This window comes from Engystomops pustulosus, chromosome 2 (genome assembly GCF_040894005.1).
Source record: "Engystomops pustulosus chromosome 2, aEngPut4.maternal, whole genome shotgun sequence".
NCBI classification, from domain to species: domain Eukaryota; kingdom Metazoa; phylum Chordata; class Amphibia; order Anura; family Leptodactylidae; genus Engystomops; species Engystomops pustulosus.
In genome coordinates, this window is record NC_092412.1 from 209,284,829 (window position 1) to 209,308,772 (window position 23,944).

A 23,944-nucleotide genomic window follows, 5' to 3' on the forward strand; every position below is an offset into this window, starting at 1 on the left:
GTGATTATGGGACACTAAGTCACCGGTACATAAGGACCTGTGGGTGTTTTAGTATCCCAAATAACCTTGACAGGTCCTCTTTAAGTTCAAGCTCAAATGGGTTGTACAAACTATGCAAGCTATCCCCTATGCTTGGAGAACTGGCAACCCATTCTTCATATTAGTGGGGTGGTCCTGTTTTTGTAATTGGTAGGGGTCCAAGTCAGAGTCACTGATGAGCTTGTTATCCCCTATCCTGTGGAGAGTGGATCACTTACATTATTGGTAAAACCCTTTTATGCTCTATCCACATACATGGCCATCCTCTAGGAATGATGGACACTTTGGTATAGCTTGGCAGATCCCATTATAATATAATATATTTATTATAAATATATAAACAGAGCCTTGATGCTGAAACATTAAAAACATCCATAGATAACAACATCCATAAAGACCAAAATGTATGAGCCACTGCCAAATACCTAGGCATCTTACAATGTGTACAAATGTTTTTACACCACCTCTCCTTCTTTTAAAAAAAAGTAACAGATGGTAAAAGAAAAGAAGGTAAAAAAGAAAGAGGTAACATGAGCAAAACAGATTGTTCTTTCATTAACGGATAACTAGCCCAGGTAAAGAAATAGAGAATTGAAAGGTTTTCCACAGAAAGTTTTTCAACATGTTCCTACTCTTTGGGGCATATTTACCAGGACCTCTGCGCCATGTCAGTGGAATAGAGGCCCTGAAATAATTGCAAATGCTAGCTTATTATTAGCACTTGAGATTATTTGCCCTAATACGCTACCTTCACGCCAGTGGGGCACGAAGGGGGCGTGGCCGGAAGAGTGGAGGGCACGGCCGGCCAGGAACAGTGGGCTTGGTTTATTTCCACCTGAGATGCACAACCATGGAAAATAGACCAAACACTGACAAGATTTCAAGGACAGATCACAGTGTAGAGGCATCATGTATGATCACTATGGGTCAGCAGTGCCAAACTGTTGTCATCATTACAGTTTTGCGCTGCTGTTTTGCTTATTTGGACTATCAAGGACTATCGCTGAAAATGATGTTAATGTATTATACTTTCTGTAAAGACATCTGTTGTGTTGTGTATACATATGGTTGCTTCGTACCTGCTCTAATTCATATGCCTTAGCCTTGTCCTCATCCCGATCAGCATTTTTCCTGTAGGCCATTCCCAAGCCCCAAACGGCCAGAATGCTGTACACGTTGTCCCGGACCCAGGCATCCTTCTGTTCGTGGCTAGCAGGAAGCAGTCCAGTGACCGGGTTCTAGAACGATATTGCAAATTTTTGTTTTAGAAATTCAAAATCTAAAGTGAATTAAAAATAAGTATATAGTGAAAAACAATTAAAGGGGTTATCCGGGTTTAATTTTTTTTTTATGGCCGGGCTGGGGAGGGATAGTTAAACATAATAAACATGTCCCGCGCCGCGGTCACTTCGTTCCGTGCCCCTGTAAACAAACAGGGGCACGGAAGCCGCGCACAGGGAGCTTCTGGTCCGCGTTGTGGACGGCTCCTCCCATCCGTCCCTATCTCTCAGCGTTGTAAGTGCTGGGAGATGGAGCGCATGGGAGCATCCGGCCGGCCATAAAAAAAAAATTAAACCCGGATAACCCCTTTAATTAATAACATACTTTATATTTTATAATGGTACAATGGGATAAATGTCATTGCTTCAGGATTCTATATTCTTATACTTTAGGCTTTTCAGCAAAAAGTTAAAAAGGAAAATCTGTGGTTTTTTGTTTCTTTAGTGAATTCCATTGAAAACTTAATTCCCCGGCTATAACAATAATGTTATTTGACCTTGAAAGGTTACATCAATATACAATGATTTCCTTCTTCTTGGGAATGGCAACATTTATCCGGAATTTATCACTTTAAAAAGAACCATTACATTATCCTACAAATACTGTAAGATTTTTGCGATCCAAACAAACAGAAAAAACTGGGACTATAGGCAGTCTGTGGTAAGTAACTGAGTAATTGCATTTAATAACTTAAGTGGCACAAATTGAACCTGTATTATATTCTAGATTTACATCCACAAATATGTTAGTTGATCACAAATACAGTCAACAAATTTGTTTATCTGAGCTTTAAAGGGAACCAGTCGTCAGGGAGATCATTTTTACCAATGGACTATAGCATGTTCATTTAAAAAATGCCTTTGAAGAAATCCGGTGCTTTTGAATTAATTATTTTATACTAGCTGTAGCTCCCAGCATTACCTGGGATAGTAAATAACTGCAAACATGAATAGGTTAACAAATAATATTTTATATGTATCTCTGGCTGTCTCTGACTGTCTTTGTCTCCAACTGTCTTTGTTTCTGTCTCTGACTATCTCTATCTGTCTCTAACTCCGGTTTTCTCTGTCTGTCTCTGACTGTGACTTTGTTATGGGGAGATATATCAGAAGTGCCTCAGAGCAGACACCACCGTGGCAACCAACCAAAGCTCAAGTTTCATGTATTCATATAATGTAATGTGCAGTGTTTATGAGACTATGTCCATAATCAGGGGGGGGGGGGGGTTGTTAGGGAGTTTTTGTTATGATGCATGTAAAACAAAAATTGTTTAATAAAAATTTATTTGATCAAAAAAAAAAAAAAAACCTAGTCTATGACAATCCCTGAATCACAGAGAGCGGCTGTGCAAAATTTGGTGATTGTAAACACAATGGAGCAGATTGCTTTAGCGGACATGCATACATACATACACACAGCTTTATATATTAGATTCCCTGACTCCCTGCCAGCAATGTATTTTGAGTCCGGGAAGTCCATCCTCACTCATGGCCCTCCCTCCCTTGTGCTATTGGAACCTATCTTCATTTAAAAATGACCCTCCTGATGACTGTTTTAAAACAAAGTAAGACATTGAATATGTGTCTACATCAGAATATTGTACAATGCCTACTCCTTGTGGACATGAAAAAAAAATGTTGGGGTATTTCCAATCTGAAGCCAGTTAAAATATGAATGTAGCCTTGGGTAGGTTATGTAGGTTATAACTCGTGATCAGTAAAAGTATGTAATGAATTTATGAAGTCACTCATATTATATATTTATTAAATGGGATGCCCATGTTTCAAAAGTAAAATAAAAACTACTGTAAATGTTCTGAAACATTAGAGGTAATTTTGAGTACTCTAACATTTTTTTCATTTTTAACTAGCTCTATGTCTCCCAAAGGTATTGCACAAAAGCAAGAAGTTAAGGCCCTTAGATCAGGGTTCCCCAAACTACGGCCCGCGGACTGTTTCGATCCGGCTCCCGACGCTTGCCGCGCCAGCGCCGGGCCCCTGCGGCCTTCAACAGTCGGGCAGGAGCCTCCGTCCGGACAGGAAGCTCCTGCCCGTCACTGTATAATGCTCGATGCGGCCGGAAATGGCCGCTCGAGCACTATTACTGGAGCGATGTGGCCAGAATACAACCCGCTCATCGCTCTTTAAACTTGGATGCGCGGCCGCGCGATGATGTCATCACGCGGCCGTGCATCCTTTCCTGCCCGGACACAACAAAAAATTAGAAGACGCGCCGCGGGAGACTTAGGTGAGTACAGGGTTTTAATTTTTTTATTAAAAAGGGCAGTTAAAAGATTGTGGTGGCCGGGGGCCAATAGTTAGTTATGAGGGGCAGTATAGAAAATAATTAACTATGAGGGGCAGTATAGTAAATAATTAATGGTGAGGGGCAGTATAGTAAATAATTAATGGTGAGGGGCAGTATAGGAAATAATTAAGTGTGAGGGGCAGTATAGGAAATAATTAATTATGAGGGGAGACATAGGAAATAATTAATCATGAGGGGCTGTATAGGAAATAATTAATTATGAGGGGCAGTATAGGAAATAATTAATTATGAGGGGCAGTATAGGAAATAATTAATTATGAGGGGCAGTATAAGAAATAATTAATGGTGGGGGGCAGTATAGGAAATAATTAATTATGAGGGGCAGTATAAGAAATAATTAATGGTGGGGGGCAGTATAGGAAATAATTAATTATGAGGGGCAGTATAGGAAATAATTAATGGTGGGGGGCAGCATAGGAAATAATTAATGGTTGGGGGGCAGCATAGGAAATAATTAATGGTGGGGGGCAGCATAGGAAATAATTAATGGTGAGGGGCAGCATAGAAAATAATTAATGGTGGAGGGCAGTATAGGAAATAATTAATTATGAGGGGCAGAGTAGGAAATAATTAATGGTGGGGGGCAGCATAGGAAATAATAGTGGGGGCAGCATAGGAAATAATTAATGTTGGGGGTATAGGAAATAGTTAATTATGAGGGGCAGTCTAGTAATTAATGGGGTGGGAGGCATATTCAATAATTAATGGAGAGGGGTCCCAGTATATTTAATAATTAATTGTCCCAATTAATTCATTAATTGGGTCAATATTTAAAATAGTTCTTAAGGGGGTGCAGTATATTAAATAATTAATTGAGGGGGGGGGGTGCCAGTGTATTATGGATGCGGTCACATGTACTGATATTTATTTTTAAACTTTAGTCCGGCCCTCCAAGGGTCTGAGGGGGACAGTGAACGGCCCCCTATGTAAAAGTTTTGGGGACCCCTGCCTTAGATCAATACATACAAAAAATAGATAAAAATTCCCTGGTCCTTAAAACCTTTTAAGGCCTTGTCAGAAATGGGTTGATAGTGTGGCAGGTAGGTCAATATATCACAGTAAAGCTAGATGTACACAATACAATTCCATTTTTTACCTCCAATTTGCATCATTCTGGTATCTTCAAAATTATGAGCAGTAAAAAAAAAACTGACTAGGTAGGACATGCTCTTCTCTTTATTGGAGTGACCAACATAAAAACATTTCCATTTTATTTCCCAGACTAGAGTACAGGCAGTCCCTGGGTTACGTATAGGATAGGTTACATAGGTTTGTTCTTAAGTTGAATTTGTATGTAAGTTGAAACTGGATATTTTATAATTTTAGTTCCGGACAAAATATTTTTTTGCCCCAGTGGAGTTTCAATTTTTTTGCTGTGATGGGACCAAGGATTATCAATAAATCTTCATAACAGACACCTTATATCTAATCATTGCAGTCTGGGACTATAGTAAAGATGACCCATAGTATTTAACTAGGGGAACGCCTATATACATATATAGTTTATGGTGACCTCATATGAGAGGTTGATCCTACAAAATTGTCAGACACATGTACCTTTGTTTGATCCTTGTGCCCTTGTTTTTTTTTCCTTTTACGGCTTATCTGCTGGTTAGATGTACCTTAGGAGTTTTGCTTTTATTTTCATACGTCTGACAACTGCAGATATGGATCTGCGACTATTTTGTGACTTTTTGCAAAAAGTGGCAACTTTAACATCTGGCCCCTGGTGATAACTCTGCAAAAAACTAGACAATGACGAACATAGACACAAAAAAAAAGGCTCAAAAGTGCACATGCGCCACAAAAAGCCATAAAAAAAGAAAAAGCCAAAACAAAGGTAGACAAAGGAAGACAATTCTCCTGGCCATTATACTTTGAGTTATTTTTACCTTTTTAAAAGAATAAGAAGATAACATAATTACAGTATACTGTCATTCATAATGTTAAAGGAAACCTACCATTTAGAATGGTCGGTGTAAGCTGTAAGTACCGGGCACCAGCTCATGGTGAGCTGGTGCCGGTACTTACTTTCGTTAGTGTTATAAACCGCGGTATCGCGGTTTTAACACTTTTTAAACTTTAGAGCAGGAGAGGTACCCTGAGCTGGTGCCCGGTACTTACAGCTTACACCGACCATTCTAAATGGTAGGTTTCCTTTAAGTAATGTAAGCAGGGAAAAGATGCACATATATTGTGCACAGGACTTTTGGCAAAAACAGCCAGCTTTCCAATAAACCCATTAGCTTGCCCTATGAACAGGTGGCAGGTAGTAGCTTTTACACACTATCATTTCTTGTCATCCCATAGAAAACACAATATTAGGCTACATGCACATGAAGGTAGCATGGAGATGTGTGCTACCCAATCTTCAACAGCCAAATGTACTTCTGTGGGTCCATAAATGCGGTTGTGGTTTCCACGGTCTCATGTATGAGATGACTGCTCACTCCAGTTTATGGTTGAAGCACTCTTTTCTAAAGTCAATGGCTCCGGAGTCGACCTCATAAGCTGATAACAAACAGGCCACAAACAATGGACCATGGGTCCAGTACTTGTTGACTGTGATATGCACTTGAGGCTTTAGGCCTATTGCCCGTATGTGATTTTGATGCATTGAACGTCAAACTTGTATTGTGTGAACTGACATGCTGAGTTCAGTGCAGGTTTCGAAACATTAGGGTCAGACTCACTTGTGGGCAATAGGCCTGAGGCCTAATGTGAATATCACAGGCAGCTTTAAATTATACACTTCAGGACTATCGAGCTATATCCACAAACTTATTACAGGTCACATCAAAATTTTTTTATCTGCAGGCGTAGAATGGTGATCACATATTTTATGTGGCACCAAAAATCATTGTTTATTGAGAGCACAGGGCACAATGCTGGTGACTGCAGATAGTTGTTCCAAATCCTTGCATCCTTTGGACTACGATAAGTGCCAATAATTTTCAGGAACATGGATTTCTTAGAACAGCTTTTCCTGATAATTGGTCTAATTCTTGGCTGGAATAACAGGCTTCATGATACATAACTTTCCAGTAATCTTCTACAAACTGCTCTAGAAGTACTGTCACAAGAGTGATCGGACACACACAACAATCTTTTCTGGTGAGCTATTCAAGTGTGGTGTTCCTTACTTTCTTGGGTAAAAGTAAAATCTGTTTACATAAATGATCCTTTTTACCTCACATTTTAACATAAATCACCAATAATAACAGTTCCCAATTACCAGAACCCATTGACTAATGGCGTCTGTTGGGCTTCCATCCAGGATTTGTGATGTAATCTAACTGGGCCCACTCCTAACATACATGAATGGCAAGAATTTTAATTATTTAATAATAAATTGGTAATCTGGCTACATTTATTCTGTAACCAAGTTATCCAGCACATATGATGTAGTCTAGAAGAGTCTTCTAATGAATGTGCTTATCCTGCACTGGGTCGATCTCTACTGACAAGTCCTATGTTCTGCTTCTTCTCTGCTATACTGTCACTACTACAGGATCAAAGGCAAGTTATTTATAGCTATCCCTAATGGAGCCTCTCTGATCTCAACATGTAAGTAGAGCAGCTATTATCAGAAATGTAGGATCTATTTATACACAGAAGGAGTCTGAGAAGTTATTTACACTGTATATATATATCAGGCCTGGATTTAGGCACGTGCACACTGGTAACCCAAGCAGATCTACTAGATGTTAAAAGTCAAAATGTCTACATTAAAGACTATTACAAAACTAAAAACTATTTTTCTAAAAAAATCAACAACTGACTTTTGCTAAGCTGTAAATACCCATTGTGTTATGGGTTAGAATGAGTCTCGACCACAGCATCTACAAGAAACTGGAACTGTCACTTTCACTTTCCTAGAATATACTAATAGGTTAATAAGCTTTTTATTAGATTTACCTTGATGTTGAAGGGCTGGTATGAATTCGATTAAAAGGAGCCGATTAGAAGAATCACAAATGGAGAAAGACATAAAATAAAGTCAGAGGGAGGACAGACATCAGTAGGGAGCCACCCAGTGAGCACTTTCCCCTGTCTCCGGCTTGTAGACTAAATTTAATTAAAAACCCAGTTTTGTGGGAAAACCGCACATTAGCTGTTTATAACTGGGCAAACCCACTAACTGATCCACTGATCCCAGAAGGTGTGTTTGCCCTTATGTGGTCAGTTCCCCTGCTGCAGGTAAGGCCCTAGTTGTAGGGTAAGTTCACCCCCCACTTGCCAACTCTAACAGCTAGACACAAGTCTAGTTGTGAATGCATATTTTTGCAAGACTGGTTTCTGACAGTTTCATTACAATCATTGACTTGCAGGTTAAAAAAATCTCATCCAGATTGCTCAGATGGGTGAGATAACAAAATCTAGATTGTTTGTTTCTCAGCAAACAACTATGTTTGCTGAACATTGTTTGAGTGCTGTGCACTGGGCTGGATTTTTAAGGGAATGGCAGGTAGACTGGTAGAGGGACTTGCCATTCCATTTCCCTCCAGTCCACACCTTGTGGAAACCCAGGTGACACCGGATTGTCCTTATCAGAGAAGCACGGTTAAAGTTGTAAAAACTGATCCCACCACAAAGTGACTCAAATGTGTTTTTTCACCAATTTCCCTACATTAGGAATTTTTTTCCGGCCTCCCGGTACATGACATGGAATAATTAATAGTGTCACTGAGAAGTAAAAATTGTTGCGCAGAAAATAAGCCCTCACACTGCTCCGTACATGGAAAGGTATACATTTTTGAAGGTGGAGAGCCAAAAATGAATGAAAAAAATCCTGCAACGCGAAGGGGCTAGAACTATATACGACTAGGAGTTATATATTTGTATTATTGAAAATTTCATACTACTCCTCAGCTAAAATACTCCTCAAAACGGTGAGAGAAGTATTATTACCCTTCTGGTGCGACCTCTGCCTGGATGTGAGTCCAATGAGGCACATCGGACTACCATCAGCAGATCCCGTGCTTCTGCCTCCTCTCAAGTTGTGAAAAGTAAAGCTGGGACAGCCTACGTCGCTTGCACAGTGAGGCCGGGGTGCACAAAGCCGGGATGCACAATGCCAGGGCTTGGGAGTAGGGTATGTATGAATGTTTTTTTTTCTTTTAATTTGACTATGTAGAGGGTGATTTGGAACACTAAACCACCCATCGAACCTTATGGACTGGTGATTTATTGTCCCATAACACGCTGACAGGTTCCCTGTAAATCAGCTTCTGACGAACTAAGCAAACTATGTTGGTTCAATCACACAGACTGCACACATCATACAGATCCCACAGGTGCTTGAATCATACAGAACAATTAATGTAAGGACTCCCAGGCTGCTGGACAAACTGCAGCACTGCAGTTTGGCTGGTAGCACGGAGTCCTTGCATCAATTTTTCTGTATGATGCCAAGACTTCCCCAGTGTAATGTGTGCAAATTGATTGATGCTGGTCCTTTTTTCAAAGTACACATTTTAATCTCCCTCAGCTAAATATTATGGAACAAAGATGGAGTTCTCACAAGTAGGCAAACCCCTCTAAAACATCAGTATGGCTTTATGTCCTATTTAGGGTTTGAAAGATTTGTAGAGAACAGAGCCAGTACCAGCACCCCGGCATACCTGCTGCTGTGCAGCCTGTAAACCAATCCTAAAGAGTTTTAGAGACCAGGTGATACAGCTGATTAAGAATGTCTTTGCTTGTCTGGTAAAAAAGGTCGATTTTTTTTACCAATTTTGAATCTGAATCGGTTTTTGAAATTCCACAATAGAATTTCTACACGAAATACAACACTAGGGAATGGGACATGTCGTGGAAACTGCACCCCATTGCAATGAATGGTAGGAAGATTTTGGGTGGATCTGCTGGGTTAACTAGTCTTAAAAGTCATTATAAAGAAAACAAAACTCTTTTTCCACTCTGTGTAATACATGTTATATTGTATAATCACATTAGCAGGTAGCCATAGATCTGTATAATCTTGCACGTTTAGGCATGATCTTTTTCTGCATGTCTCTTGTAACAAAAACCATCAGTACACTTCCCATTAGCCAAGTGTCCTGTCACTACGCCAATTCATTTCAACAATCCCATTAATTTGTAGACTTCTATAGAAAATCCACTCCCTATGTGCTCATTGTACATGACTTGTCACACCAGCAAATGCTGTCAATGCTTTCATGATATTAGCACAGGCAATGATCGATGCGGGTGGGGTGCACGTACTATAGGGTTTAATCTTTGCCATTGTCGCCACATGTTACATTGTAGATGAGAATGGGAATCGGTCAACATCAAATGTTAAGATTCATTTTCCCAGTCCCCTCCCTTGTATAACATTGAACTCTGTGTTGTACCTAAAGCTTGTTCTTAAAGGGATTGTCCACTGTCGGCAAATAATTGATATTTTTGTGTAATCAAAAATTATACAATTTTCCAATATACTTTCTGTATCAATTCCTTAATATTTTGCTGTAAAATAGAAAGCTTTATTGTTTACTTCATGTGGATAGAAACCTATCCATGATCATGTGAGGTCACACAGGTCCATGGCCCATTAGTACCACAGCTCAGTAATCAGAGAAGTGCACCTGTGTGACATCACATGACCAATCGACTGTTTTTTATTGTCAGGAAGTAAACAATAAATTTTCCAGTTGATTGACAAAATCAGAGATCTAGAAAACAGTGAGGAATTACAGTAAATATTATATACAGACAGTCCCCTACTTAGGGACACCCGACTTACGGACGACCCCTAGCTACAGACGAACCTCTCTGGCCACTGTGACCTGTGGTGAAGCTCTCTGGAAGCTTTACTTTAGTCCCAGGCTGCAGTTAGCAGCTATGAGGTGTCTTTAACCCCTTAAGGACGCAGCCTGTTTGCAGGTTAAGGCTCGCAACTTTTTTTGGAAATTTGACCAGTGTCTCTTCCTGTGGTAATAACTTTTCAACGCTTTAAGATATCTCTGTGATTTTGAGATTGTTTTCTCGTGAGACATTGTAGTTTATGTTAGTAGTGTCATTTCAGTGATCCGTTCCTTTTTTGGGGGGTAAAAATTCAAAAATTTAGGAAAAATTTGAAAAAAATGACTATTTTCAAAGTTTCAAATGTTATAATTTTTAGACAAAAAGTGATACCACAAATTTTTTTTGATAGAAACCTTTTGCCATTGGTCTTCTTTTTATATCCATAATTTGTTTTACGTTTCCATTATTTTTATGGATGTGAGAAGGTTTGAAGTTTTAGTAGCAACTTCTCAGATTTTCTTGAAATTTGAAAAATGCGAACTTTTTGGTGATCAATTCAGTTTGGAAGTGCTCTATAAAGGCTTATGTACTATATACCCCCACAAGTAACACCAATTTATGAACCTAACATCTCAACCTATTCAAATCAGCATTTAAGAAGTCTGTTAACCCTTTAATTATTTTTCCGGAAGCATATGAAAATGGAGTGGAAATTTTGAAATTTCAATTTTTGATTTCAATCTTTCCAATTTAGCCCTAAAACGGATACATTCAGAAGGAATTTGAGGTAAATATATATTCCTAATTTCTTGCCCTGCTTCTTCCGAGTACGGCAATACCAGACATGTGGATGTCAGCTGCTGTTTCCCCGCACATCGATGTCCAGAACAGAGTTAGCGATACCGGGAATTTGGAAGGCCAATTTGGCTGCAAATATTTTGTGGTGCCACAGTGTAATTGAAGAGCCCCTGAAGTAAAAGTACAATAGAAAACCCCCCAAAATGTCACCATTTCGGAAACTAGACCCCTCAAAGAATTTATCGGTGGTTGTGGTGAGCATTTTAACCCCCGACACGCTGGTCAAAATTGAATGCAAAGTAAATGGTGCAGAGTAAAAATTGTGTTTTTATCTCAAAAATGTCATTTTAGTGCCTCATATACTGTGCCCAACCCATGCCACTTTAGACAAACACCCCAAAAATCATTCTGCGGGTTGTCCCGAGTACAGCAATACCACACATGTGCCAATAATTTACAGACTGGGCGCACAGAAGGGATGAGAACGGAAGGAGTGAAATTTTGATTTTCCAGCTCCGTTTTCACATGTTTGGATTTGGAGTGCCATGTCATGTTGGCAGGGCCCGTGAGGTGCCAGTGCAATAGAAACCCCCAATAAATGATACCATTACGGAAACTAGACCCCTCAAAGAATATATCGGTGGTTGTGGTGAGCATTTTAACCCCCGACACGCTGGTCAAAATTAAATGCAAAGTAAATGGTGCAGAGTAAAAATTGCGTTTTTATCTCAAAAATGTCATTTTAGTGCCTCATATACTGTGCCCAACCCATGCCACTTTAGACAAACACCCCAAAAATCATTCTGCAGGTTGTCCCGAGTACAGCAATACCACACATGTGCCAATAATTCACAGACTGGGCACACAGAAGGGATGAAAACGGAAGGAGTGAAATTTTGATTTTCCAGCTCCGTTTTCACATGTTTGGATTTGGAGTGCCATGTCATGTTGGCAGGGCCCGTGAGGTGCCAGTGCAATAGAAACCCCAATAAATGATACCATTACGGAAACTAGACCCCTCAAAGAATTTATCGGTGGTTGTGCTGAGCATTTTAACCCCCGACACGCTGGTCAAAATTAAATGCAAAGTAAATGGTGCAGAGTAAAAATTGCGTTTTTATCTCAAAAATGTCATTTTAGTGCCTCATATACTGTGCCCAACCCGTGCCACTTTAGACAAACACCCCAAAAATCATTCTGCAGGTTGTCCCGAGTACAGCAATACCACACATGTGCCAATAATTTACAGACTGGGCACACAGAAGGGATGAAAACAGAAGGAGTGAAATTTAGATTTTCCAGCTCCGTTTTCACATGTTTGGATTTGGAGTGCCATGTCATGTTGGCAGGGCCCGTGAGGTGCCAGTGCAATAGAAACCCCAATAAATGATACCATTACGGAAACTAGACCCCTCAAAGAATTTATCGGTGGTTGTGGTGAGCATTTTAACCCCCGACACGCTGGTCAAAATTAAATGCAAAGTAAATGGTGCAGAGTAAAAATTGCGTTTTTATCTCAAAAATGTCATTTTAGTGCCTCATATACTGTGCCCAACCCATGCCACTTTAGACAAACACCCCAAAAATCATTCTGCGGGTTGTCCTGAGTACAGCAATACCACACATGTGCCAATAATTTACAGACTGGGCACACAGAAGGGATGAAAACGGAAGGAGTGAAATTTTGATTTTCCAGCTCCGTTTTCACATGTTTGGATTTGGAGTGCCATGTCATGTTGGCAGGGCCCGTGAGGTGCCAGTGCAATAGAAACCCCAATAAATGATACCATTACGGAAACTAGACCCCTCAAAGAATTTATCGGTGGTTGTGGTGAGCATTTTAACCCCCGACACGCTGGTCAAAATTAAATGCAAAGTAAATGGTGCAGAGTAAAAATTGCGTTTTTATCTCAAAAATGTCATTTTAGTGCCTCATATACTGTGCCCAACCCATGCCACTTTAGACAAACACCCCAAAAATCATTCTGCGGGTTGTCCTGAGTACAGCAATACCACACATGTGCCAATAATTTACAGACTGGGCACACAGAAGGGATGAAAACGGAAGGAGTGAAATTTTGATTTTCCAGCTCCGTTTTCACATGTTTGGATTTGGAGTGCCATGTCATGTTGGCAGGGCCCGTGAGGTGCCAGTGCAATAGAAACCCCAATAAATGATACCATTACGGAAACTAGACCCCTCAAAGAATTTATCGGTGGTTGTGGTGAGCATTTTAACCCCCGACACGCTGGTCAAAATTAAATGCAAAGTAAATGGTGCAGAGTAAAAATTGCGTTTTTATCTCAAAAATGTCATTTTAGTGCCTCATATACTGTGCCCAACCCGTGCCACTTTAGACAAACACCGCAAAAATCATTCTGCGGGTTGTCCTGAGTACAGCAATACCACACATGTGCCAATAATTCACAGACTGGGCACACAAAAGGGATGAGAACGGAAGGAATGAAATTTTGATTTTCCAGCTCCGTTTTCACATGTTTGGATTTGGAGTGCCATGTCATGTTGGCAGGGCCCGTGAGGTGCCAGTGCAATAGAAACCCCCAATAAATGATACCATTACGGAAACTAGACCCCTCAAAGAATTTATCGGTGGTTGTGGTGAGCATTTTAACCCCCGACACGCTGGTCAAAATTAAATGCAAAGTAAATGGTGCAGAGTAAAAATTGCGTTTTTATCTCAAAAATGTCATTTTAGTGCCTCATATACTGTGCCCAACCCATGCCACTTTAGACAAACACCCCAAAAATCATTCTGCGGGTTGTCCTGAGTACAGCAATACCACACATGTGCCAATAATTTACAGACTGGGCACACAGAAGGGATGAAAACGGAAGGAGTGAAATTTAGATTTTCCAGCTCCGTTTTCACATGTTTGGATTTGGAGTGCCATGTCATGTTGGCAGGGCCCGTGAGGTGCCAGTGCAATAGTAACCCCCAATAAATGATACCATTACGGAAACTAGACCCCTCAAAGAATTTATCGGTGGTTGTGGTGAGCATTTTAACCCCCGACATGCTGGTCAAAATTAAATGCAAAGTAAATGGTGCAGAGTAAAAATTGCGTTTTTATCTCAAAAATGTCATTTTAGTGCCTCATGTACTGTGCCCAACCCATGCCACTTTAGACAAACACCCCAAAAATCATTCTGCGGGTTGTCCCGAGTACAGCAATACCACACATGTGCCAATAATTTACAGGCTGGGCACACGGCAGGGGTCAGGAATAAAGAAGCACAATTTAGGTTTTCAAGCTTCGTTTTCACTAGATTGGTAATGGGGGGTACCCCCGAGGTACCAGTACAATAGAAACCCCCAAGTAGTGAACCTATTTTGGAAAGGGCACCCCTCAAAGAATGTATGTAGGCTTGTATGAGCATTTTAACCCCCAACACGCTGGCCAAAATTGAGTGCAAAGTAAATGGTGCAGAGTAAAAATTGTGTTTTTATCTCAAAAATGTCATTTTAGTGCCTCATGTACTGTGCCCAACCCATGCCACTTTAGACAAACACCCCAAAAATCATTCTGCGGGTTGTCCCGAGTACAGCAATACCACACATGTGCCAATAATTTACAGGCTGGGCACACGGCAGGGGTCAGGAATAAAGAAGCACAATTTAGGTTTTCAAGCTTCGTTTTCACTAGATTGGTAATGGGGGGTACCCCCGAGGTACCAGTACAATAGAAACCCCCAAGTAGTGAACCTATTTTGGAAAGGGCACCCCTCAAAGAATGTATGTAGGCTTGTATGAGCATTTTAACCCCCAACACGCTGGCCAAAATTGAGTGCAAAGTAAATGGTGCAGAGTAAAAATTGTGTTTTTATCTCAAAAATGTCATTTTAGTGCCTCATGTACTGTGCCCAACCCATGCCACTTTAGACAAACACCCCAAAAATCATTCTGCGGGTTGTCCCGAGTACAGCAATACCACACATGTGCCAATAATTTACAGGCTGGGCACACGGCAGGGGTCAGGAATAAAGAAGCACAATTTAGGTTTTCAAGCTTCGTTTTCACTAGATTGGTAATGGGGGGTACCCCCGAGGTACCAGTACAATAGAAACCCCCAAGTAGTGAACCCATTTTGGAAAGGGCACCCCTCAAAGAATGTATGTAGGTTTGTATGAGCATTTTAACCACTAAGGTGCTGGCTCAAATGTAATACAAAGTGAGTAGTGCAGAGAAACAATTGTATTGCAATTTATCAAATATGCCATTGAAGTGACAAAAGTATTTTGCCCAACTCATGCCACTTTAGACAAACACCCCAAAAATCATTCTGCGGGTTACCCCGGTTAGGGCAATACCCCATAGGAGGCAATAATCTGTAGGATGGAGACACGACAGGGCTCAAAAGGGAATAACTTGTTGGAGCACAGACATTGTACTTTTTTTTTTCTTTTTGGCATCATGAAAGATTTGTAGATGGCAATAGGGGCCAGTACAGTAGAAACCCCTAAGAACTGACCCTATTTTGGAAACTACACCCCTCCATGAATTAATCTAGGGGTATAGTTAGCATTTTAACCCCACAGGTGGACCCCTGAAAAAGTGCATAATGGATAGTGCATAGTAAAAAATATCCATTATGTCATTTTGTGCCCAGCTGCTGCCACGGGAGACAAACACCCTAAAAATCATGATGCATGTTTTCCCGGGTAAAGCATACGGGACAGTAATCTACAGGCTGGGCACATGGCAGGGCTTAGAAGGGAAGATGCGGCATGCGGCATGATGTATAAGCTGTGCGTCAGGGTAACAACAGGGTACTCTAAAAATCCAGGGATGTATGATAAATTCGGAAGCAATCTTTCATACATAACCCTGGTTTTTCTGGGCATGTCTCACAGTGATGAATGGTGTCCTTCCTAATGCCATTTTTGGAGCACACCCTGCACCTCTTTTGTGACCTTCCCTTGCTGGCTGATTGGGGAACTACTCCTGGAAAGTGCTGCCCTGGTACAATACGTGATGTGGCCTCACTTCCAGATGTGCTAGCACTCTCCCCTTCCTGGTCTCCAAAAAGAAAGTACTTTATTACCACCTCTTGAAATTCCAGGAAAGTTCCCCTCTGGCCGGCATATCGATGCAGCACATAAGCATTATACAATGCCATCTGCATGATGTGCACGGCCAGCTTCTTGTACCACACCCTCGACTTCCGCATGGCATTGTACGGCTGAAGCACCTGGTCAGACAAGTCCACCCCTCCCATGTATTTATTATAATCTAAAATACAGTCTGGCTTGGGGGCTTCTGCACTGGCACCTCGTACTGGGACAGGGGTGGTGGTGTGCTCATGTATTGTGGTTAATACAAGGACCTCTCTCTTGTCCTTGTACTTAACACACAGTACAGAGTCGCTGCATAGTGCCCTGCTTTCGTGCCTTTTAAGTTTTTGCCCAAGCAGCGACTTAGGGAGACCTCTCTGATTTCTGCGTACAGTGCCGCATGCCGCAGTATTTCTGGAAGTGAGGCACTTGAACAGGGTGGTGCTGGTGTAGAAATTGTCCAGGTAGATGTGGTATCCCTGGTCCAGCAGTGGGTGCACTAAATCCCACACTATCTTCCCTGTAACACCCAGGAAGGGGGGGCATTCTGGGGGCACTATAGTGGAGTCCTTCCCTTCATATACCCTGAACTTGTATGTGTACCCTGATGAACTTTCGCACAGCTTATACATCTTCACACCATACCTTGCCCTCTTATTGGGCAGGTACTGGCGGAATTGAAGTCTCCCTTTGAATTGTACCAGGGACTCGTCTATGCTCACATGTTTGGCGGGAGTATATGCCTGGGCAAACTTGGCACTAAAATGATCTAATATGGGCCTGACCTTAAATAACCGATCATAACTGGGGTCACCTCTGGGTGGGCACTGTGTGTTGTCAGTGTAGTGCAAAAACTTATGGATGGCTTCAAAGCGCATCCTGCTCATTGCCATGCGGAACATGGGGGTGTGGTACAGTATGTCTGTGCTCCAGTAGTCCCTGATTGAAGGCTTCTTTACTATCCCCATAAGGAGTATTATGCCCCAATACTTGTGCATCTCTGCTGCAGTGACAGGGGTCCACCTGTAGGGTTGTGCATAAAAGGACGTGGGGTTTTGGGCAATATGTTGTGCAGCGTAGAGATTTGTCTGAAATATAATAATATTCAGCAGCGCCTCATCAAAAAAAAACTTAAAAAAGTCCACAGCTCTGAGCCCTGTCGTGTCAAAGTTAATTCCAGGATGGCCCGTAAAGTCAGGGACCTGAGGGGTATAATTATCTGGGGCTACCCATGTGGGGTCAGTGGAAGCCCCAGACGCTTCTCCTGCAGAAGTCCCAGAAACTTCTCCTGCAGAAGTCCCAGGCACCTCTCCTGCAGAAGTCCCAGGCACTTCTCCTGCAGAAGTCCCAGGCACTTCTCCTGCAGAAGTCCCAGGCACTTCTCCTGCAGAAGTCCCTGGAACCCTACGGCGCCTTCTTGGGGGTCCTTCCAGGTCACTAGAAGATGAGCAGGAGGATGATGATAAGTAAAAGGGACCATCATCCCCACTAGCTGACTCGGTGTCAGAGGCAAGCATGTTATATGCCTCCAACACGGTGTACGTCTTCTGAGACATTGCACACAAAAAAAATAGAGAACTAGAAAAATTAGATAATGTGCACCAAACTACACGGATAAACCGTCTAGCAGGCACACAAAAAAAAAAAAATATAATGCACACCAAACTACACGGACAAGCCGCACAGATGGCACACACAAAAAATAATGTGCACTAAACTACACGGACAAGCCGCACAGATAGCACACAAAAAAAAAAAGAGAATGCACACCAAACCACACGGACAAGCCGCACAGATGGCACACAAAAAATAATGCGCACTAAACTACACGGACAAGCCGCACAGATAGCACACAAAAAAAATAATGTGCACTAAACTACACGGACAAGCCGCACAGATAGCACACAAAAAAAAAAAGAGAATGCACACCAAACCACACGGACAAGCCGCACAGATGGCACACAAAAAATAATGCGCACTAAACTACACGGACAAGCCGCACAGATAGCACACAAAAAAAATAATGTGCACTAAACTACACGGACAAGCCGCACAGATAGCACACAAAAAAAAAAAGAGAATGCACACCAAACCACACGGACAAGCCGCACAGATGGCACACAAAAAATAATGTGCACTAAACTACACGGACAAGCCGCACAGATAGCACACAAAAAAAAAAAGAGAATGCACACCAAACCACACGGACAAGCCGCACAGATGGCACACAAAAAATAATGCGCACTAAACTACACGGACAAGCCGCACAGATAGCACACAAAAAAAATAATGTGCACTAAACTACACGGACAAGCCGCACAGATAGCACACAAAAAAAAAAAGAGAATGCACACCAAACCACACGGACCAGCCGCACAGATGGCACACAAAAAATAATGCGCACTAAACTACACGGACAAGCCGCACAGATGGCACACAAAAAATAATGCGCACTAAACTACACGGACAAGCCGCACAGATAGCACACAAAAAAAATAATGCGCACTAAACTACACGGACAAGCCGCACAGATAGCACACACAAAAAAAGAGAATGCACACCAAACCACACGGACAAGCCGCACAGATGGCACACACAAAAAGTAGCTACGTACGGGTACACCTACGGCGCTCTGAAAAAAAATATTACCAGGCACCGAAAAAAAACCTATGTGCACCGCGCAAAAAGGCGCTACAAATGCACCTAGCTTGCCCTAAGACAAACTAACTACCGCTAAGACTGCTAAAGATTCTGTGCAGCGCTATTCACACGGCGCACTGAAAAGTGCGTCCAGTGCAGAACAACGCTAACACAGCGCACTGAAAAGTGCGTTTGGGTTCAGAAGGACAAGACAGGGAAAAACGGAAGACACGTGGGATCACACAAGGCGATCACACAGGGAACACACAGGACACAGGAAAAAACAGATAGGATGGGAATTTGTAGGGAACAATAGGGATCAGATAAGGATCAGAACACTATTTATAGTGTAAAAGTGTATTTTGGTGCACACAGTAACGCTCTTTCCTCTCTCCAGCGATACCAAACCAAAATGGTGCCGCTGGAGGAAGAGGAAGGGGCTAAAACCACGTTTTTCAGCCCAAAATCGCTGTAATTGGCCAGTCAGGTTTGACTGGCCAATCACGGCGATCGGCGGGCGGGACCGATTTGATTGGTCGGGTGACGGAGACAGGAACTCCTCCTGCCTCTGTCACCCAATTCTCGTCCCGATGTCACCACGTCGCGAGACGTGGTGACAATTCTAAAATCCTATGCGCTCGCGCCGTAGCTGTACTGCGCTGAGCGCTAATCGTCGGAAGCTGCGCAGTACAGCTACGGCGCGGAGCGCTAAGGTGTTAATAAGGTTTTAATGATTATGCTTGTCGCAATGACAACAAAAAATGTTGAAAATCCAATTGGCACTGGGACAAAAAACTTTTTTGTCTGCAGTTACAATTATAAAATATACAGTTCCGACTTACATACAAAGTCAACTTAAAGGACATCTACCACCAGGATGAAAGACTGTATGCAAATGAACCTGAGGGACTCCAGGCATCATTAACACCTATGGAGCCTGGAGCCCCTCAGGCTCATTTGCATACAGTCCTTCATCCTGGTGGTAGATGCCCTTTAAGAATAAAGCTAAATAACCTATCTTGTACGTAACCCAGAGACTGCCTGTATTAGAAAAGTCATAAAAACAATATCAATTGTTTGTTGAAAGTGGACAACTTTTAATTTTACTCCAGTAAAAAAAACATAAAATCCCGCACAAATCATTTATAATCAGCATAAGATAAGAAAAGCAAAATATTTACAGAACAAACATTGTGAAATGTTGTTACAGAAATAATCAGAGGGTGAAAAGCAGCTACAGATAAATAGATGTGAACACAATATAGGCTGATAATATATAACTGTGTGTTTTGGAAACAGAGGTTATGTTCCACAGGGAAGACTCAGGTCTTTCTTGGGATATGCAAAGAGGTTCCCTATAAGGAATGGACTAATTTAATCTGGTTCATATATTATAGGCAAAGGGGTTTTTCCATGAAAGAAAGTTCTCAAATTTTAGTCCTCTAGTGATCTTTACACAACAAAGATAATTTTTAACCCCTCACTTAATTTTACTCCACTTTATTGCTGTTTAGCTTCTATAACTCAGTGATAGACAGTGTAAAATCCCAGAGTGTGGGTGGGGACTCTCTAAGCAGATGCTTCATGATTCCTCTGTGCTATGAGATGCTGTGTGCTGGCAATGTGCTTAGAGTTTCAGGGGACAGGGTTTTTGCACACATTTATTTAGCTTCTGAACAGTCTACTAGCATCTGACACAAAAAAGAGAGATGAGACTGATCAGCGATGAGAGACGGTCCGAGATCCATGAGATGCACATAAAACACAATGACAATCTCAGCTCTACTACCTTACCTAACACATTCAGAACGTATCTGTTTGTAGCTTGTAGAGTAAGTCCCTGCACACTGCTGCTGGGGGAGGGGCATGAGGCAGAGAGCAATGCAATGTGCAGACCAGAATCTGACCATAGTCAGAAGATTTACGGTCGTATCCAGAGACAACCATACTGTATACATCAGGACTGATAGAGACAGGTTGTAATTATATCTGCAAAATCCTGTATTTTTGTTAATAACAGTAAATAAGAGAATGTGTAATTTTGTTATCCTGAGTATAGTTAAGAATCTGTCTTCATGGGAATATCCTTTAATCCCTTTGTGTCCATCCCATTTTTGGACCTCAATGCTTTTGCAGACTTTTTTCTTTTATTTACATTTTTAAAAAATATAATGAGCTAAACTATCAACATGCCATTAAAATTACAAAAGAAGAGTAGCCTTTTTAACAAACTAAATCCATGATGTAAGACGGATAAGAAATTACTGCAGTAGTGACAAAATGTTATTGTTTTATCTTGTTACTCTGTGTCCTATCGATTTATGTGATGCCAAATTGTACTGTTTACCCTCAGATCTCCAGGTTATGTTCCTAGCACCATTGTGTACCATTGATCTTGGATTTCCAATTAGAGCATAAACATAATAACATGAATGACCATAATACTCCCAATGAAAAACATACTGATTGTTTCTATAAATGTAGATGACATATTATGTACTAGCAGGACTTGAATTACAATTTACATATTTAGTAATTACGTCTATAAACTGTAACAACCCATAAATCCTTTATATTCTATTAGATTCTTTATATATAATACACATCTGTCCTTTATATAGCACTGTTGTCATAAGACTATCAGTTCATGGCTCACTGCATGATCTGCGGGTAGGGCCTCATTTTCAGCATTCATGTCCTTACATAACCTTTCATTTTCTTGGCTCGCACACATACTGAATGATCTGCCAGCAAGCGCCATGATCATGATACCAGAAAACCCAAAGTCAACAGCATAGAGAGGCTTTGTGGATCTATGGAAATGGATTGAGGGAAGGTGAGTAACGGATAAGGTGCCAAAATCAGAAACTGAATCTGGGTGTAAACAAATCTGTCACATATTCCATCCTATTTTAGGTAACCCAAAAGGGTAGGAGAAGCCTGGGCATGATAAAAATAAGGCACTTGCTTATATTCAGACTATGAGAATAACTACAAGTTATATAGAGGTGAAGTCCTGCATCATTACAAGGTTTGGGGTACTACTCTTTACCTCCCCCCAAGCATTGGGCACTCAGGACTTGAGCCCTATGTAATAACACTGGGCTGACATATCATTGTGACTTTATGAGAGAACACAGACCACTGTACATATCCATTGGTTAGTCGCTGAGCAGAACAGTACAGCATTTAGCTAAGCGTGATAAAAGTGGTCAATAGCTGCCAAGCAAATACTGGGCACAAAGTTTTTATATCCAAAATGACAAATGCAAATCTCAAATGTAAGTTCTGTGACCATCTATACATTGCACAAAGCGATCTCTTTACCTGGTTGCACAGGATGGTCTGCTGTACAAGCCTGGCATAGCCATCCAGCCTGACCCCGGAGTTACTCCTGCTTCTCATGGTGCCAGGCAGCTCTGCAGAGGCTCCGCTGTACTAGGCCCTGTGTCCTCTTCCCATTCATTCAGCGACCAGGGGTGGCAGCTGGTGACCTTGTTCCAAAATAAACAGAGCTGTCAGTGAGGCCTGGATTATCAGGGGGATGTGCACTGTCACCCAGCAAAACATGCAAGGTTATTCATAGAAAGCAGCCGACCATACGTGCCATACTTCATGATAGTACTACAGCCATACTCCCTGATAGTACTACAGCAATACTCCATGGTACTACAGCCATAGTCCCTGACAGTATTACAGCCATACTCCCTGATAGTATTACAGTCATACTCCCTGATAGTACTACAGCCATACTCCATTATACTACAGCCATACTCCATGATAGTACTACAGCCATATTCCATGATAGTACTACAGCCATACTCCCTGGTACTACAGCCATATTCCCTGATAGTACTAAAGCCATACTCCCTGGTACTACAGCCATACTCCCTGATAGTACTACAGCCATACTCCATGATACTACAGCCATACTCCCTGATATTACTACAGCCATACTTCCTGATACTACAGCCATACTCCATGATACTACAGCCATACTCCATGATACTACAGCCATACTCCATGATAGTACTACAGCCATACTCCATGATACTACAGCTATACTCCATGATACTACAGCCATACTCCATGATAGTACTACAGCCATACTCCATGATAGTACTACATACATATTCCCTGATAGTACTACAGCCATACTCCCTGATAGTACTACAGCCATACTCCATGATACTACAGCCATACTCCCTGATACTACAGCCATACTCACTGATACTACAACCATACTCAATGATATTACAGCCATACTCCTTGATAGTACTACAGCCAACTCCATGGTACTACAGCCATACTCCATGGTACTACAGCCATGTACAGTGAAACCTTTTTGAGCAGACCCTCATATTTTGCACAGAAAATTAAAAAGTCTTATTAAAGGGCTGGTCTTCTCATAGGGGGGCAGCATTATAGTATAATAGATCAAAAATAATCACTTAAAAAATGGTCATTTAGGGAAAGGGTCTCCTCAAAGGGGTGGTCTTCTGGAGAGGTTTCACTGTAATATGTATGTGAGTCCTGCACAGAGCAGATCCCTTGTATATCAGGCTATAACCTGCTGTCACCCCCAGCAGCACCCAGCTTTCCTGTCGCACCCCATGCATACAACACACACAGTTACACATCACCTGTCATGGCACAGCAGGATCCCCGTTATCCACAGAGAAGAGCAGCGATCGGTGCCTCTTCCTGGTGCTGAGCTGTCAATGGCTGCTTCTGCCTGTGCATTGTGTACTGGAGATCCTGAGCTGCAGATCCTGTGAGCCCAGCACTAGACGTTAGAGGGCAGCAGAGAGTCCTCTAATGATTGAGACGTCCAGCTGCACTTAGCCTACTGGACACACGGGGGCAGCAGAGTCGCTCTGTCACTGAGGATGACGCTAGTTCAGGTCCTGAAAGGTCAATAGCACAAAGCGGAGAATAGAAGGCCGGATCCTATCAGGACTGTGTGCAGGGAGGGGCTCCTGCCAGGACCTTGTTACAGAGAAGTGACCTGACCTCCATTATTGTAGAGCG

General features: G+C 41.8%; 1 protein-coding gene across 3 annotated transcripts in view; it reads right to left on the reverse strand.

Annotated features, from left to right (window-relative positions):
• The window catches only part of PHKA2 (phosphorylase kinase regulatory subunit alpha 2), an 88,639-nt gene extending 64,929 nt beyond the window's left edge, over window positions 1–23,710 (reverse strand). For all 3 annotated transcript variants that reach the window (XM_072137946.1, XM_072137945.1, XM_072137948.1), the window contains exons 1-3: window positions 23,557–23,710; window positions 22,241–22,407; window positions 1,119–1,277 (exon numbers count right to left, since the gene is read on the reverse strand). In XM_072137946.1, coding sequence (XP_071994047.1) covers window positions 1,119–1,277; window positions 22,241–22,318 — 237 coding nt within the window. In that variant the 5' untranslated portion in view covers window positions 22,319–22,407; window positions 23,557–23,710. The remainder of the gene's footprint in view (window positions 1–1,118; window positions 1,278–22,240; window positions 22,408–23,556) is intronic.
• Window positions 23,711–23,944: the final 234 nt, after the last annotated feature.